A 13,505-nucleotide genomic window follows, 5' to 3' on the forward strand; every position below is an offset into this window, starting at 1 on the left:
TTTTCCCTAGCAAGTTTTCAATCGCTTCTTGAGAGCTAGCTAACTTAGCCTTAAGTTTTTCATTCTTTTTAATAAGGCCATCATCGTTAGCTGAGGATGGAGCACTAGGCTCTAATTTCTCAATTTTAGTTGATAGCTCACAATTAAAATTTGCAAATGTTTCAAATTTTTCTAGCAAACATTTATAATCATTTTGAGAGCTAATCAACTTATTTTTCAAAGTTTTAAGTTGAGCCTTTTGTTTAGTGCATACATCCTATAAAAATTTTACGGCTTCCGCAAGCTCATCTAAGGAGGGCTTTCCTTCACCTTCATCATAACTACTGCTATCATCACTAGATGATAGAATACTCATTTTACCTCTTTCCCTAAGGCACTTGTGTGATGACCGTGATGAGTGTGATGAGGATCGGTGGCTGCGCGTTCTTGGAGGTTCATCTTCGCTTGAAGAGTCATCCCAAGTTTTGACACTTGTAAGCGCCTTGCCTTTGCTCCTCCCTTTTGTGAGTTCGGCCATATTTGGATAGTTATCCCTGAAGTGGCCCTTCTCCCCGCATGCAAAGCATCCTCTCTTTCTTTGCTTTTTCCTGTCAATGTTAAAGAGAAGATTCTCGACCTGCAGGGACACACCCATTAGATTAATCTTGCAGATCATCCCCATTACCTTTTCGACGCGTCGGATTGTTTCTTCGTCCTCGGAGGATGATGTTGATGGTTGATTATCTTCATCATCATCACTTTCTTCTTTGTCCTCTTCTTCACTTGAGGAACTTGGAGTGGGAGCCTTCTTTTTGCCTTTTCTTTCATCACATGCAAAAGCATATGGTCTTGAAGAAGTTGGCTCCTCTTGTCGACCCATTTTTCCCAACATCTCAAATGTCGCAATTTTCCTAATCACAATGGTCGGGGTCATTTGCTCAGGTCCTCCATGTTGTGAAGAATGGTGATGATGCTCCCATATCTTTATTGTGGTAGTAGGGAGATAATCTTCCTAACAATGTTCGCATCACCTAGATTATTAATGCCAATAGAATTGAGCTCATTGATTATTAGATTCAAACGAGAATACATATCTCTAACAAGCTAATTATCCTTCATAGCAAAAGAATTATACTCATTTAAGACTAGGCAATGTTTTTGCTCACGAACATTGGATGTGCCATCATGGAGCTCATGTAGTTTTACCCAAATCTCATTAGTAGTTTTTAATGTAAAAACTTGATTAAAAATATCCATGCTAAGAGATTCATACAAGCAATTTTTGGCTCTAGCATTTAAATGAATTTCTTTTTCCTCACTCGTGGTGGGTTTCTCGGGATTTTTGGGTGGTTTCATCCCATCACGAGTGGCTCTCCAAACACCTAGATCAACAACCTCTAGGTAACAGGCCATTCTAGCACTATAATATGGGAAGTTAGTGTCGTCCAAGTCTGATGGCCTATGGGTATCCATCCCCTTCCTCTAAAAGGCGTCAGCTCGATTAGCGGTGAAGCTAAAGCGTTTCAAATGAGTCAAACTGGGTTCTGATACCAATTGTAGGAAACAGTGATGCTTAAGAGGGGGGTGAATTAGAACTTCTAAAACTTTCTCTAAACTAGACCACAAATAAATCCCTAGAGCATAACCTATGGAAATAAGCAATCTAGAATGTGCAAACTAGGTTTTGGCTAAGTGTTGCTATCTCTACCACAAAGGCTAAGTTTCAATCTAAATAATCTAACTAGAAAGACAACATTGAAACTTAAATACTTAATATAAATGCGGAAGGTAAAGAGCAAGGTAGAGATGCAAACTCTCGTGGATGACGGCAATATTTTTACCGAGGTATCCTAAACCACGCAAGGTCCCGACTAATCCTCGTTGGTGCCCATACGAAAAGGGAAGCCCACTCTAGGGCCAAGCACCACGGTCGAGTAACTCCATAAAGAGCCCTGGGTCTTCTCCACACACAAGTAGTGCTCCTCTTTCGACTCCTCTCGGACGCTCCCCGCCGTCTCCACTATCGAGCTTCCAACCAAAACGCCGTGGGCCTCGTTCCCTCCAGTACACGATGTTGGCCGTGACGCAAACTTGGTCGTCACGGTCTCGCAAGACGCTCGCCCCACTCGGTACAATTACAACGGCTCACGCAAGAGCCGAGGGGTTGTGTGGTTTTTCTAAACTCACTCAACTAACTAGGATTCACCTAGAGCAAGCGCATAAGTGGTCTAACTAACCTAAGCACTTCACAAAGCACCTACGCTAATCACCGACTGATTCTATTAAGCACTGGGTGTATGAGCACTTGGAAATATCTACAATATGGCTTGGTATGTTGCTTGGGCTCTCACACCTCCAAATGTCCAGTTGGGGGTATTTATAGCCTCCCACACACTTCTAGCTGTTGGATAGAAAGCAGCAGCTTTCTGTTGACGGGCGCACCGGACAAGCACTGTTCACTGTCTGGTGCCCTACCACGCCAACCGACCGTTGGGGTCTATAGCAGTCGACTGTTGGATCCGACCGTTACTCAGACCATCCGGTGCTACAGCTCGAGAGCGCCCGTTGTGGGCCTCTCTGCGTAGACTATCCGGGTGTCCCACCGGACAGTCCGGTGCACACCGGACAACAACTGTTCATTGTCCAGTGCACTTGGCTGACTGCCCACTTCATGGATTTCTTCGCTATTTCTTTTGGGCTTCTTTTGTTCTTGAGTCTTGGACTTCTAAGCTCTTTTTATGTCTTCTTTTGAGGTGTTGCATCCTCAGTGTCTTAGTCCAATCCTCTTCGCATCCTATGAACTATAAACATAAACACGAGCAAACACATTAGTCCATAGGTTATGTTGGTCATCAAACACCAAAACCTTTTTAGCCAAATGGTCTGGGGTCCATTTTCCTTACAAATGGAATGTGATAGATAATGCAATAAATGAGATGTGTTTGAGACCCACATAAGTTGCATATGGTGGCAATCCAAACCTTTGTTATTGAAGATCTTGTGTTATGTTGGGTTGTTGGTTGAGGGTATAGGAAGCACCCCATTTTAGGTTTGGTATGGGTTTAGGCGACCACCATGATATCAGGGCCTCTATGGAGATTTAACAAATTATAGGTTAACGAGAGAGGTCATAGTGTGGGAGTGTGTATGATGCGTGAGAGACACCAAATTTAGAGAGGTTTAGGCCACAAGAGCTTAATAACATATGTCCACTAAGTTGCTTGATTGTATTGCTTGGAACCGGAAATGGCTAAGTGTGTGTGCCTGTCTAGGTGTCCTAGACTTGTGTTCATCCCAACGTGGTTGGCTTTCATTGGCCTCCCCCTATGAAGGGTCCCCTCTACCTTTTATAGTTCAAGGGAGTGGGGGTTACAAGTTATGTTGGGTCGGTCTGGTAGCTTGACCCCACCTAATGTACTTTCGAAAGTGTAAATGTCCATCTTTGCCCCGTAGAATTGTCACCCACACATCACAGTGGATGTCGTTACCGGATGTGGCAGGTGCCGTCCATGCGTGTGCGCACAATGCCACACTAGCGCCACACCTAGGATGCTCAGGCCTAACAGCCAGCATGGAGTAGGCTATGAGCACGGTCATGCATGTCCCGTCGTATAGGCACAACAACTCTCTTCCACCAACTCCTTGACTAACCGTGGCGTGGGCAGCTAGAAACATGGAGTTCCCAGAGCCCTTTAGGGGCATTGAGGACCTAAGGGCATATGGTGCATCCTATTGTGGTTGGTGGAGTGGCTCTGGCGAGAGACCCCAAACACATGGCACATCGGAACCCCATTAGGGACAAGGGCTACCAGTGATGCATGTCACAACCAGGCCTCGTTAATGGATTGGAGAGGGTGTTTCAAGCTTGAAGGTTGGTTAAGACGTGTGTGGCAGGGTCCAACTTGAGGAAGTTGGACATGCTCGAGGCCAAGATCCATAGATGGATCTGCGCTGCCTGTGGCGCCGCCCGTGACTTCTTTGCCACCAAGAGTTGCCTCTTCTTCCACATTTTCCACAACCTTCTCATCTCTAGTACCACCATCATCGCTGCCTCAGTGCTTGCCACACATGACAACCCTTCTACAAGGCCGACAATGATGCCTTGTTGCAGCTTTTCGATGCCACTCCCTTGAGAAGCTCTTCTACGTTTTCCTTCGAACTAGGTTACAAGAGAGAGTTATGTAAATGGTGGTAGCGGGTTATTAACCCACAACTTCATGACGAGTTATAAAATAAAGATTTCTAGAGCACCTCCTTGGAGCTCAACAAAAAAAATCTAGAGCTTATGGCTAGATCCACATATTTTGTGGAGCTAGAGTTGGTGGTGATGGAGGTGTTTGGTTGAAAAAAGTTGGATTGAATCTAGATTTCTTGGAGTGGAGCAGTCCCACACACCCCATTAATAATCTTGTATCATTATTAATGAACAAAATCACTAAGTGTATAGATACTTTGACAAATGCTTAATAATAATTTTTGTAGATTTAGTTAAACTTAGAAAACTTTGATCGACATTAATATTATAGTGACACTCATTTTATTTTAAGGTCAAGATAGTACTCCAGGTGGGGAAATTGTTTATAAGCCAATCATCCTAGAGTTGATCGAGAAATGGATAATCTGTGTACCCAACCACCGGATCAGAGGTATAGAAGGTGCTCCTATCATACTTGTTCAGCGGGGCATTCTTGGCAAAACGCATCGGAAGGTCCGGGTTGGCAAGGAATATCCGGCCGTATGCGATGAGATCTGCATAGCCACGGCCACGGGCAATGGCGTCATTGCCTTCCTCACGGTCGTAGCCTCCATTAGCAATGAACGTCCCGCGAAACGCCCTCCTGAACGGTAGCAGCATGTGCTCGAGAGTCATAATACCGTCGTCTGGGTTCACCCGCATCCTTGGCTCTACCATGTGGCAGTAAAGCACGCCGAGCGGGTTCAGCGTCTCGTCGATGACATGAAGCGCGAGCGCCTCTGGGTTGGAGTCGTGGCAGTCCATATAATCCGCGAACGGAGAGAGGCGCACACCGAGGCGGTTGGCACCGACCTCGTCCGCGACGGCTGCCATCACCTCGGCTGTGAAACGGCACCGGTTCTCCAAGCTGCCCCCGTAGGAGTCGTCTCGGTCATTGGTGCTGTCCTTCATGAACTGATCGAACAGGTACCCGTTTGCCGCGTGGATCTCCACTCCATCAAAGCCTTATAGTCACAGGAGTAGATCAAGTGTTAGTAATTTTGTAGTACACCCTGCAAAATGCATGCACTAGTTACTTTGTAATATGGCTTTAAGTGATATCATGTAAATCTTTCTAATCGTCTAATGGCTATTACACTGAAATTTTCATTAGTGTTTCTATAGATAATGATTGTCTCTTATACATATATTCAGTAACGTATCTATCGCTATAGATATGATAGGTGGAAGCAAGTGCGTCAATTATTGTAGCTTTAGTAGGTGTAATCACACGCGCCCAGTACTATTCTAGCTTTCGTAGGTGGAATATATCACTCACACGTCAATCTAGCTTCGATAGGTGAAGTCATGCATACATCATTCAAGTTTTGGCTCTACCTATATTTCCGGTTAATTCAGATGCTTGGCTCTAGAAATAACATGCTCTCTATTTGATCTTGAATACTGTTATCACGGTATGTGCCTCTGCTAGCAGAGATGCATCGTTTCTGGTCTTTGATGGTTATTTACCTGCTTTGATGGCGTTTCTGGCGGCAACCCGGAAGTCATTGACGACGTGTGGTATCTCCTCTGTCTCTAGTCTCCGAGGCACCGCGAACGTGTTGACGTCACCGGAATGGTTCACCTGTGCTGGGATTTGCTTGTCCGTGCTAGAGATCGGTGCCTGCCCATTTGGTTGGAATTCTGTCGAAAATGAAGCCAGCCATCAATCAGATTACCATACTGCTATATCATTGCCTGCTTTCTGTGCAGCCACAGAAACATACGCTGTAGCCAGCAGTGGCCACTGGCACTGGGGCCACAAGATGACCGGACGATGCGCTGCCAGCCAAGCGAACAGAAGAAAAAAAAAATCTCTGAGGTTGTGTTGAGATGCAACTAGCAACACGGGGAACAAGCGAAAATGCAACAACAAAAAAAAAAGAAAGAAAAAGAAAACCGATTTCAACAAGAATGAGAAAACCACAAAGCCAATGGCAGAGAACCTGAGGGGGAGGCCCGGCCGGTGTGCCAGAGCTGGGCGAAGAAGACGGCACCGCTGGCGTGGACGGCGTCGACGATCGGCTTCCAGGCCTCGACCTGTTGGTGGGTCCACAGCCCCGGAACGTCCGGGTACCCGCGCGCGCTCTCCGACACGGCGCAGGCCTCGGCGATGAGGAAGCCGCCGGGCGTCGCCCGCTGGCGGTAGTAGAGAGCCATGTGCTCCGGCTGCGGCACGTTCCCGAACGCCCGGCACCTCGTCAGCGGCGCCAGCACAACCCTGCATGTACATGTACGTATCCTCGCACACGAAGGATACCCAAGGAATGAACCTATGTGCGTTGTCGATGCACTATGGGGAGGATCTAAGTGGATTCCATTTTAGAGCATGTTGTAGGCATACATCTTTATTTGTTTATTTATTTATTTATTTATGCAATAATATAATAACCACTAACCTGTGTGCCAGGTTGAAATCGCCCATCTTGTATGGTGTCAAGAGAGGAGTCGACTCCATCTCCATTCCTCGCAGAGGTTGGCCACAGCTTGGCTAAACAGATGTGCTGTTTGTGTGGTGTCGGACCTCAGCTGCAGCCATATATTTGTAGACAGCCAAGGAGGTGGGAACCATTTGCTCTACACACTACGGGCTAGTTTGAGAACTAATTTTTTTTAAGTAATTTCTATTTTTCCAAAACCAATTTCTCTTGGGAAAAAATAAAAATCACTTAAAAAATGGGGTTACATAGGCCGCAGGTCGTTAATATAGATACAGGATTTGGTCAGAGGAGATGTTGTGTGGCCGTTTACAGCTTGTTCGGTTACAAGTGAATTAAAAAAAGATTAGAACCTTGTTTGTTTGTATAAGATCAGAGAAGATTCGTGCTAGTTTAGAGACTTACAGCGTGTTTGGATTGCAGGTTTGGTTGTTACTGGAGCCATCCGAACCTGTATCTGATCCTTCATTGATATTTGGTTTGCATTATATAAGAATGTCATCCATCATCACCATGTTTTGTTTGTAAGCCAATATGCAGGATCAATACATTCCGTATGAAATCACTAGACGGACCTCTACCGGATCAAGTCATGCCGAATCAGGCTATCTGTGAAACCAAACGACCTGTTAAATCCTCTTAGGATCCTTGCCATCTTCCAGGCAAAACAATTCTAGACTGTAATTTCAGTATGAAATTTAGTTATTTATAAGAGGTTTTTCCTACGTGCCTTACTTCCAAACTAGTTCTGAGACGGATTAAATCAGTTTCTGTCAAAATAATGACTAGCAAGAGAAGATTTAATTCACAATTCTCCTCCGATCTTCATCAATAGTCCATTCCTGACCAAACAAATACTATTGATGATTGAATCTCTTACTAATCAAAATGAAATAAAAACATTTAAATTTCCTCGATCCTTTCTGATAACTGTACGACTGAACAGTATCCTAGGAGCGGATTTTTTTACTTGACTTGCCGTAGATTCTGTGTTCATAACTTCATATTGAAGATGACAACAACCTGCACGTTGTCCAAGTTTGTGGACCAGCGAGCGCAGGAACCACGAATACGACGTGTCACTTATCGGATCTGGGCATCTCGCATCCATCAGAATTCGAGTCATTAGTACGAATTATAAATTCAAACCAGCTACAGTGCTAGATTTTTCATCGATATTATTAACTGAGATTAAAGACCTTGAATTTGAGTCTCAATTTTATAGCCTAGTGTTAATAATTGATGCCATTATTATTAGATGGTGCCTCTCACTTATATAGACAAAAACTTACTTGGCCACATACAAGCTACGTTCTAGCATCCTTTAGTCTGATCTCTGGTCATCAATAGATACCAAAGGAATTCTTTAATACTCGTTATATCCATCAACCATTATTGGAAAAGTTATTCGCTATTTGTGTTTATATATATATATATATATATATATATATATATATATATATATATATATATATATACTACTCTATTAAGAACATATTAGTTAGATGCCCGTGCGTTGCTATGGTTTATATATATCGAATAGGTAGACCTTATTTAAATGAAATATTTGTTCTACCACCATTTTGGTAATGGTAAGCAAACACACCTACATCATCCTTACTCCTAGGGAAATGAAGTCTACTAAAACCTTGTTCCATACAATGCACATGCAAGCAAATATACCTTCTTCACACTAACTGATTTGGTAGAACAGAATTTACTTCTTCACACAAACTAATTTCGTTGAACTAAATTTATGAAGCTAGAGGAAACTTTAGCATTGTTTATTGAATTTATCCAACTGAAACAAAAATGGTGAAAGAGAGAACTACATAAGCTAGAGGAAACTTTAACATTGTTTAATGAATTTGTCCATTGCGAAAGGTTCAACTGTGCATAATAAAATGGCTGAGGGAATGCTCAATAGTAACAATAAATGCTCAAAGGAAATTTGGGTCAAAATAGTTGATTTGTCTACTTTGGTTCTTTCAGCTAAGTTCTTTCTTCTTGTTCATTGAACAATTCTGTACCAAAAAATGTAAGTGTGTAATCATCGTGTATCCATCTTAGCAATTGGAAGAATGGTTTTAATTGGGTTGTGCAAAAAAAGTAACATAAGATATTGAATAAAAGTTATAGATAGAACCATGCATGAACCCAAGCATGAGATGGTTTCATATTGGCAAAAAAACAAGAAAATAAATAATGTTGAGATTTAGATATGTATCCACTCATGACTATTGCATAGCTCCACTTAGCCTCTTGATTGGCCTGGAACAGAGATCACCGCAGGAATTTTAGCAAATAGATCAAAGGAGTAAAAAAATAGAACATTCTTTATTTCTTAGTAGGTTGATAATTCAAGTAGCAATAAAATTTTGGACAAAGACACGTTAAAGTAGACCATTCGAAACTATGTTGTTGAGAGACTAACCCACAATCCAACTTCTGAAACTCATACTAACTCCAATTCTATTGATTATTCATGATAATTGTTACTGTCTCATCATCACATATCCTAATCCCACTTGCACTGCCTATCCAAATGACACCTAGATGGGTGGATGAAGAACAGAAGGGCTACAAACATTGAACGCAAAACACACAGAATTGCATGTGTAGAACTAACAAAGGACTGAGTAAAAATTAGCTAAATACTCTTGACAGTCAGACACTGAGACAGTCGAGCTCGAGCGCGAACCGATTCCGATGTGGAGCTCCTTTTGCAGGAAGTGCGCAGAGGAGCATGTTGTGCTTAATGGGGGGACCTAGCTAGTACATCCTAATTAGTTTAAAGCCTCTATAACAAACCAGAGTTCTGTAGAACACCAAAAAGTTTACATTTACACATGAGTCAAGAGCACGTCTAGAATACTAACACATTACACATTTGTTGTACATCAATGCACATGCAATGTACGTGAGCAGTACAATGTGCTTATGTGAACTAAAGAAAAAACTTCAATTAAAAATTTCTAGCTAAGAACCTCACAAGAGGGAAAGGTAACGATGCACCAGTACCGATTATTAGATAGTTCTAGCATACTTTACTAAGGTAATGTATCATCTAACTACACAATATAATCTATAAACTTGAGTAACAAAATCAACAAAAACAATAGCATACTACTTATTTTGATTCTAACCTGTCAAGATGTTGCAGACATATTACGGTATTACCCTTCAAAGGAGATTCTTGGGTATTGATTTCCTTGGTATCTTGACCAGAATGGAATATATCATAACCAATTCAGCTAAGTCTACATGGAAAATATTAAAGGATAGGAATATAGATGAATTTGTAAGTGTTGGTTCAAAATTAGCGGCTATAGAATCAAAATATAAGCCAAGCTTCTAAGTCACCAATCATAGAACTATATTTCTTGTATACAATATTTTGCACAGTAGACAACAATCAGTGTTGTAGTCACATGCATAAGTATACTGCAGAAAACTATGTTCTATATAGTAAGCATCAATCAATTTGTTCCATAGTGTCCCAAATTCATCACCTTCATCAGCTTGTTTAGCCCTCTTTCCGAACATAAAGCAACAACCCATCTTTAACAACACAATAGCACATGCACCCGCAGAGAGCTAGAGAGTTGGAAGCAGTTTCTGAAAAACAAAGATATGTCGACCAAACTATCAGACAAGGGTGACGCACAACTACCACAACGACATACTTCTTTGTCATGCTCTTTATCTCCTTGACATTTGAGTCATTAAGTTGTAGAAACAAATGAAGTAGTTTATATGCATATGATATTAAGACCAAGTAATGCACATCCATTGGGTAATCCTGTTTAAGTGCATAACACAAGCAGGCTTCTGTTTTTTGGTTAAAGCGACGATGAATACCCTAGGTACAAATGGCAACAAATTTTTTTATTTCGAAGAATATGTTCATTTCCACTATTTAAACTCCAAAAATCATTGGAGATGTTGTGATAAAGATTACTTGTGTTTTATATATAATCCAAAGAGAGGAAATGTTAACGAAGTCCAATGATGCAGTAGTATCACTGAACAGATAGGAGAAATGAAACATCAATTAAATTTAACCACGGACTAAGAAACAATTATGCCATGCCAAACACTAAATCTGGATATTAATCTAGCTTATATAACAAAAAACAAATAAGAAATACAGATGAAAAGGGAAGCCACATCACCAAAAGATATTGTAAAACATCTTCAACAACTTCAGAATGGTGCTATCTCGATGTGGTTGACAAAAAGCTTCTTAACCTTTGGTTCCTCTGAAGTTGTGGGATTGTGAAGCAAGGAAATCAATCTACAGGTGAAGAAGGCATTGCTATGTTTTTTTAATATGCGAAGAAATGACACACAAATGCAGCCATAAAAATAAAATAGGGATAAGGAAGGGGAGGTAGTAAGCGGCGGGGCTCACCTGGATCCAGCCTGTGGCTTCTTGGTGACACAGAGCGAGTCTTTGCCCCATCAGTTTCCTTGCGGAGCTCCTCGGAAGAGGCGGCAACCTTCTTATCCCCTGAACATCATGTGTTGCCAAGAGAAGCAACATAACCAACAAGAAAACAACACAAACAAAGATGTCAAAGCAGAAAAAAGACATAAGGAAAAAAGCACCTGCAAATGTAGAAAAACAAGCCTTGATTTTATCATCATTTGCAATGCAACTAAAACATATGTCTATAGCCAGTCATAGGTAAATGAGAAAAAGAATAGTCTAGAAACAAGCCTAGGCTAAAAATTGACATGGTGGAGTCAAATTTAACATATCAATCGGCATAGATATGGAAGTACGAATCTAAGACTGGGGCGACAAAACCATAGCGTCATCCTCTGACATAGCCCACCAACAAAAAAATTTAAAAGATAAACCTAAGAAAACATGTGAAAGACTGAAAACACTCACTATGTCCAATCAAAACACCATAGGTAATTGCTCACCTACAGAATCAAAAACATGCAAAACATAGTCATGTAGATAGTTTTGTTGAATCAGACAGATAGTTTTGTTGGGCTTTTAATTGTATACCACCAGGTTGCAGTTCGCGCGGGAGTAGTAGCAGTAGAGCTTCACGATGTTCTTGTGCGGATGCTGACCAGCGTCTCCACCTCCATGTGGACCTCACGGTCGTCGAGCCACCATCGCCCTATCGCTGTCTCTGCTACTTTTGGTAGTGGTGGTCACCGCGGAAGCCGCCATCTAGTCAATCTGCTTGCTGCTCATCCCACGCAACAACCACTTCGACGACGACACCCACAACTTCTTCACTGCCACCAGCTCGGCGCTGCTAGCACAATATTGTACACGGTCCTAGAGCCGACGAGCCCCAAGATGTTCTTGTCGATCAGCTCCTCCAAGATCTCGTGCTGCTCGAAGCCAACATCCCCTCCTGCCGCCACCGTTAGAAACTATAGCATTCGATAAATCCGATGGTGTAGTTAGTGGAATAAAGAGACAGTCAAATAAGATGATACCTACGTCCCTAATTTGGATGAAACACGTGTAAATATACAATTGATGATTTTGAAGAACACTACAGAAAAAATATTTTCTATGTTTCCTACTCACATATGCGTGAAATAGACAGGTTCTTTTGTTGAACGTAAAAAAACTGCTTAAAATCTAAACATGAAACTACGCTAACGAGAATCACTCTTAAAACATGGTATATTAAAACACAAGACATGTAAGAGACAAATCATCATGAATCAGATAAGAAAAATCATCATGATGTATATAACACACTAAAATCAAATACAAAATCAATTTAGACTAGTTATTAAGAAAACCAAATAGTAGGATACAAATAAATCTTTCTAAGAAAATGCTTTGTGTTTTGCCGACACCTGTTATAGCCACACTTGTTGGAGTTCCAGTGTCACTGTCAGGAACTTCAACATTCGATAAATCTGATGGTGCAGTTGGTAGTTCGGTTTGGACCTGATCGAGAAGGAAATTGGTTGAATAAATTTGGAAAATACATCTGAACAATGAACAAGCAACGCATGTGTGCATCTGTTTGATTTTATTCACTCACCAAGATGAAAACAGGTCAGGTTTGGGATCATGAGGTTTCCTCCTAACGAATTTGCAGGGCCTGGATCAATTGCACAAATTCAGAAAAAAGCTAGATAACAAAACGACAATGCAAGCAAGAACAAGAGAAATCGAGAAACGAGCGCCTGACTTACCCTCTTTCGATCAAGGTCCCCGGTCGTTGTTGATTATGATGGCACGACTTCCAGAGGCGTGTTGTCGGTAGATCTAGGCTTCACTATTGCGACGCACTTGGGGGAGGTGGCGATCCACACAGCAGTAACCTCTGAATTCAACACGTACGAGATCTGCTGGCACTGGATCGACACAACAAATTGCTCATGTAATTTGCAAATGTGAATGAATTTAGCATCACCTTGGCGGCTAGAAGTCATGACGACATCAATGGTGACAGGCGAGGATCCCGGCTCCATGGAAGTCATCTGGATCATGGCACGGTCGTTTGACCCTACTAGCCAGTACCGCTGCCCATTGAGCAGCGCGAGATCCGGTAGTACATCGTCGGTCTCCTCGATTCCACCATTCTCCATCCATCGGCGGAGGGTGCCAAGCACGCACGCCGACTAATCCCGCGCAGCTGGCGTCGGATCCAGATTCGTAGTGGCGTGTGCTAGCGGGAGGAGCAGCGTCGGTGCAGGATGTGGGGTAGGGAGAGGTTTCGAGGGAGCCGGTGGTGAGAGGGACAACGAGGTGGAGGTCCTTGACACAGACACCGCTGACACCAATGTGGAAGAGGACGGTCCGGAGGGGACGCAGAGGTAGCGGCGGCGTGGGGAGGAAGAGGGTGGGGGCGAAGACGCGG

At 42.5% G+C, this 13,505-nt stretch overlaps 1 protein-coding gene, 1 long non-coding RNA gene and 1 other non-coding gene across 3 annotated transcripts; 1 reads left to right on the forward strand and 2 right to left on the reverse strand.

Annotated features, from left to right (window-relative positions):
- Positions 1 to 4,499: 4,499 nt before the first annotated feature.
- On the reverse strand, positions 4,500 to 6,715 carry opr6 (12-oxophytodienoate reductase6). Its single transcript, NM_001112362.1, is given in 4 exon segments — positions 4,500 to 5,178; positions 5,684 to 5,857; positions 6,160 to 6,434; positions 6,613 to 6,715. Coding segments are annotated over 4 exon segments (1,119 nt in total). The 5' UTR covers positions 6,678 to 6,715; the 3' UTR covers positions 4,500 to 4,573.
- On the forward strand, positions 6,682 to 7,170 carry LOC109944823 (uncharacterized). Its single transcript, XR_002268016.1, has 2 exons — positions 6,682 to 6,774; positions 7,075 to 7,170. It is a non-coding gene; the product is annotated as an uncharacterized lncRNA (long non-coding RNA).
- A 4,227-nt stretch (positions 7,171 to 11,397) lies between these two features.
- Positions 11,398 to 11,479, reverse strand: LOC111591238 (small nucleolar RNA U31b). Its single transcript, XR_004857474.1, has one exon. It is a non-coding gene; the product is annotated as a small nucleolar RNA U31b (small nucleolar RNA).
- Between the last annotated feature and the right edge of the window lie 2,026 nt (positions 11,480 to 13,505).

This window comes from Zea mays, chromosome 3, assembly GCF_902167145.1.
Source record: "Zea mays cultivar B73 chromosome 3, Zm-B73-REFERENCE-NAM-5.0, whole genome shotgun sequence".
NCBI lineage: Eukaryota > Viridiplantae > Streptophyta > Magnoliopsida > Poales > Poaceae > Zea > Zea mays.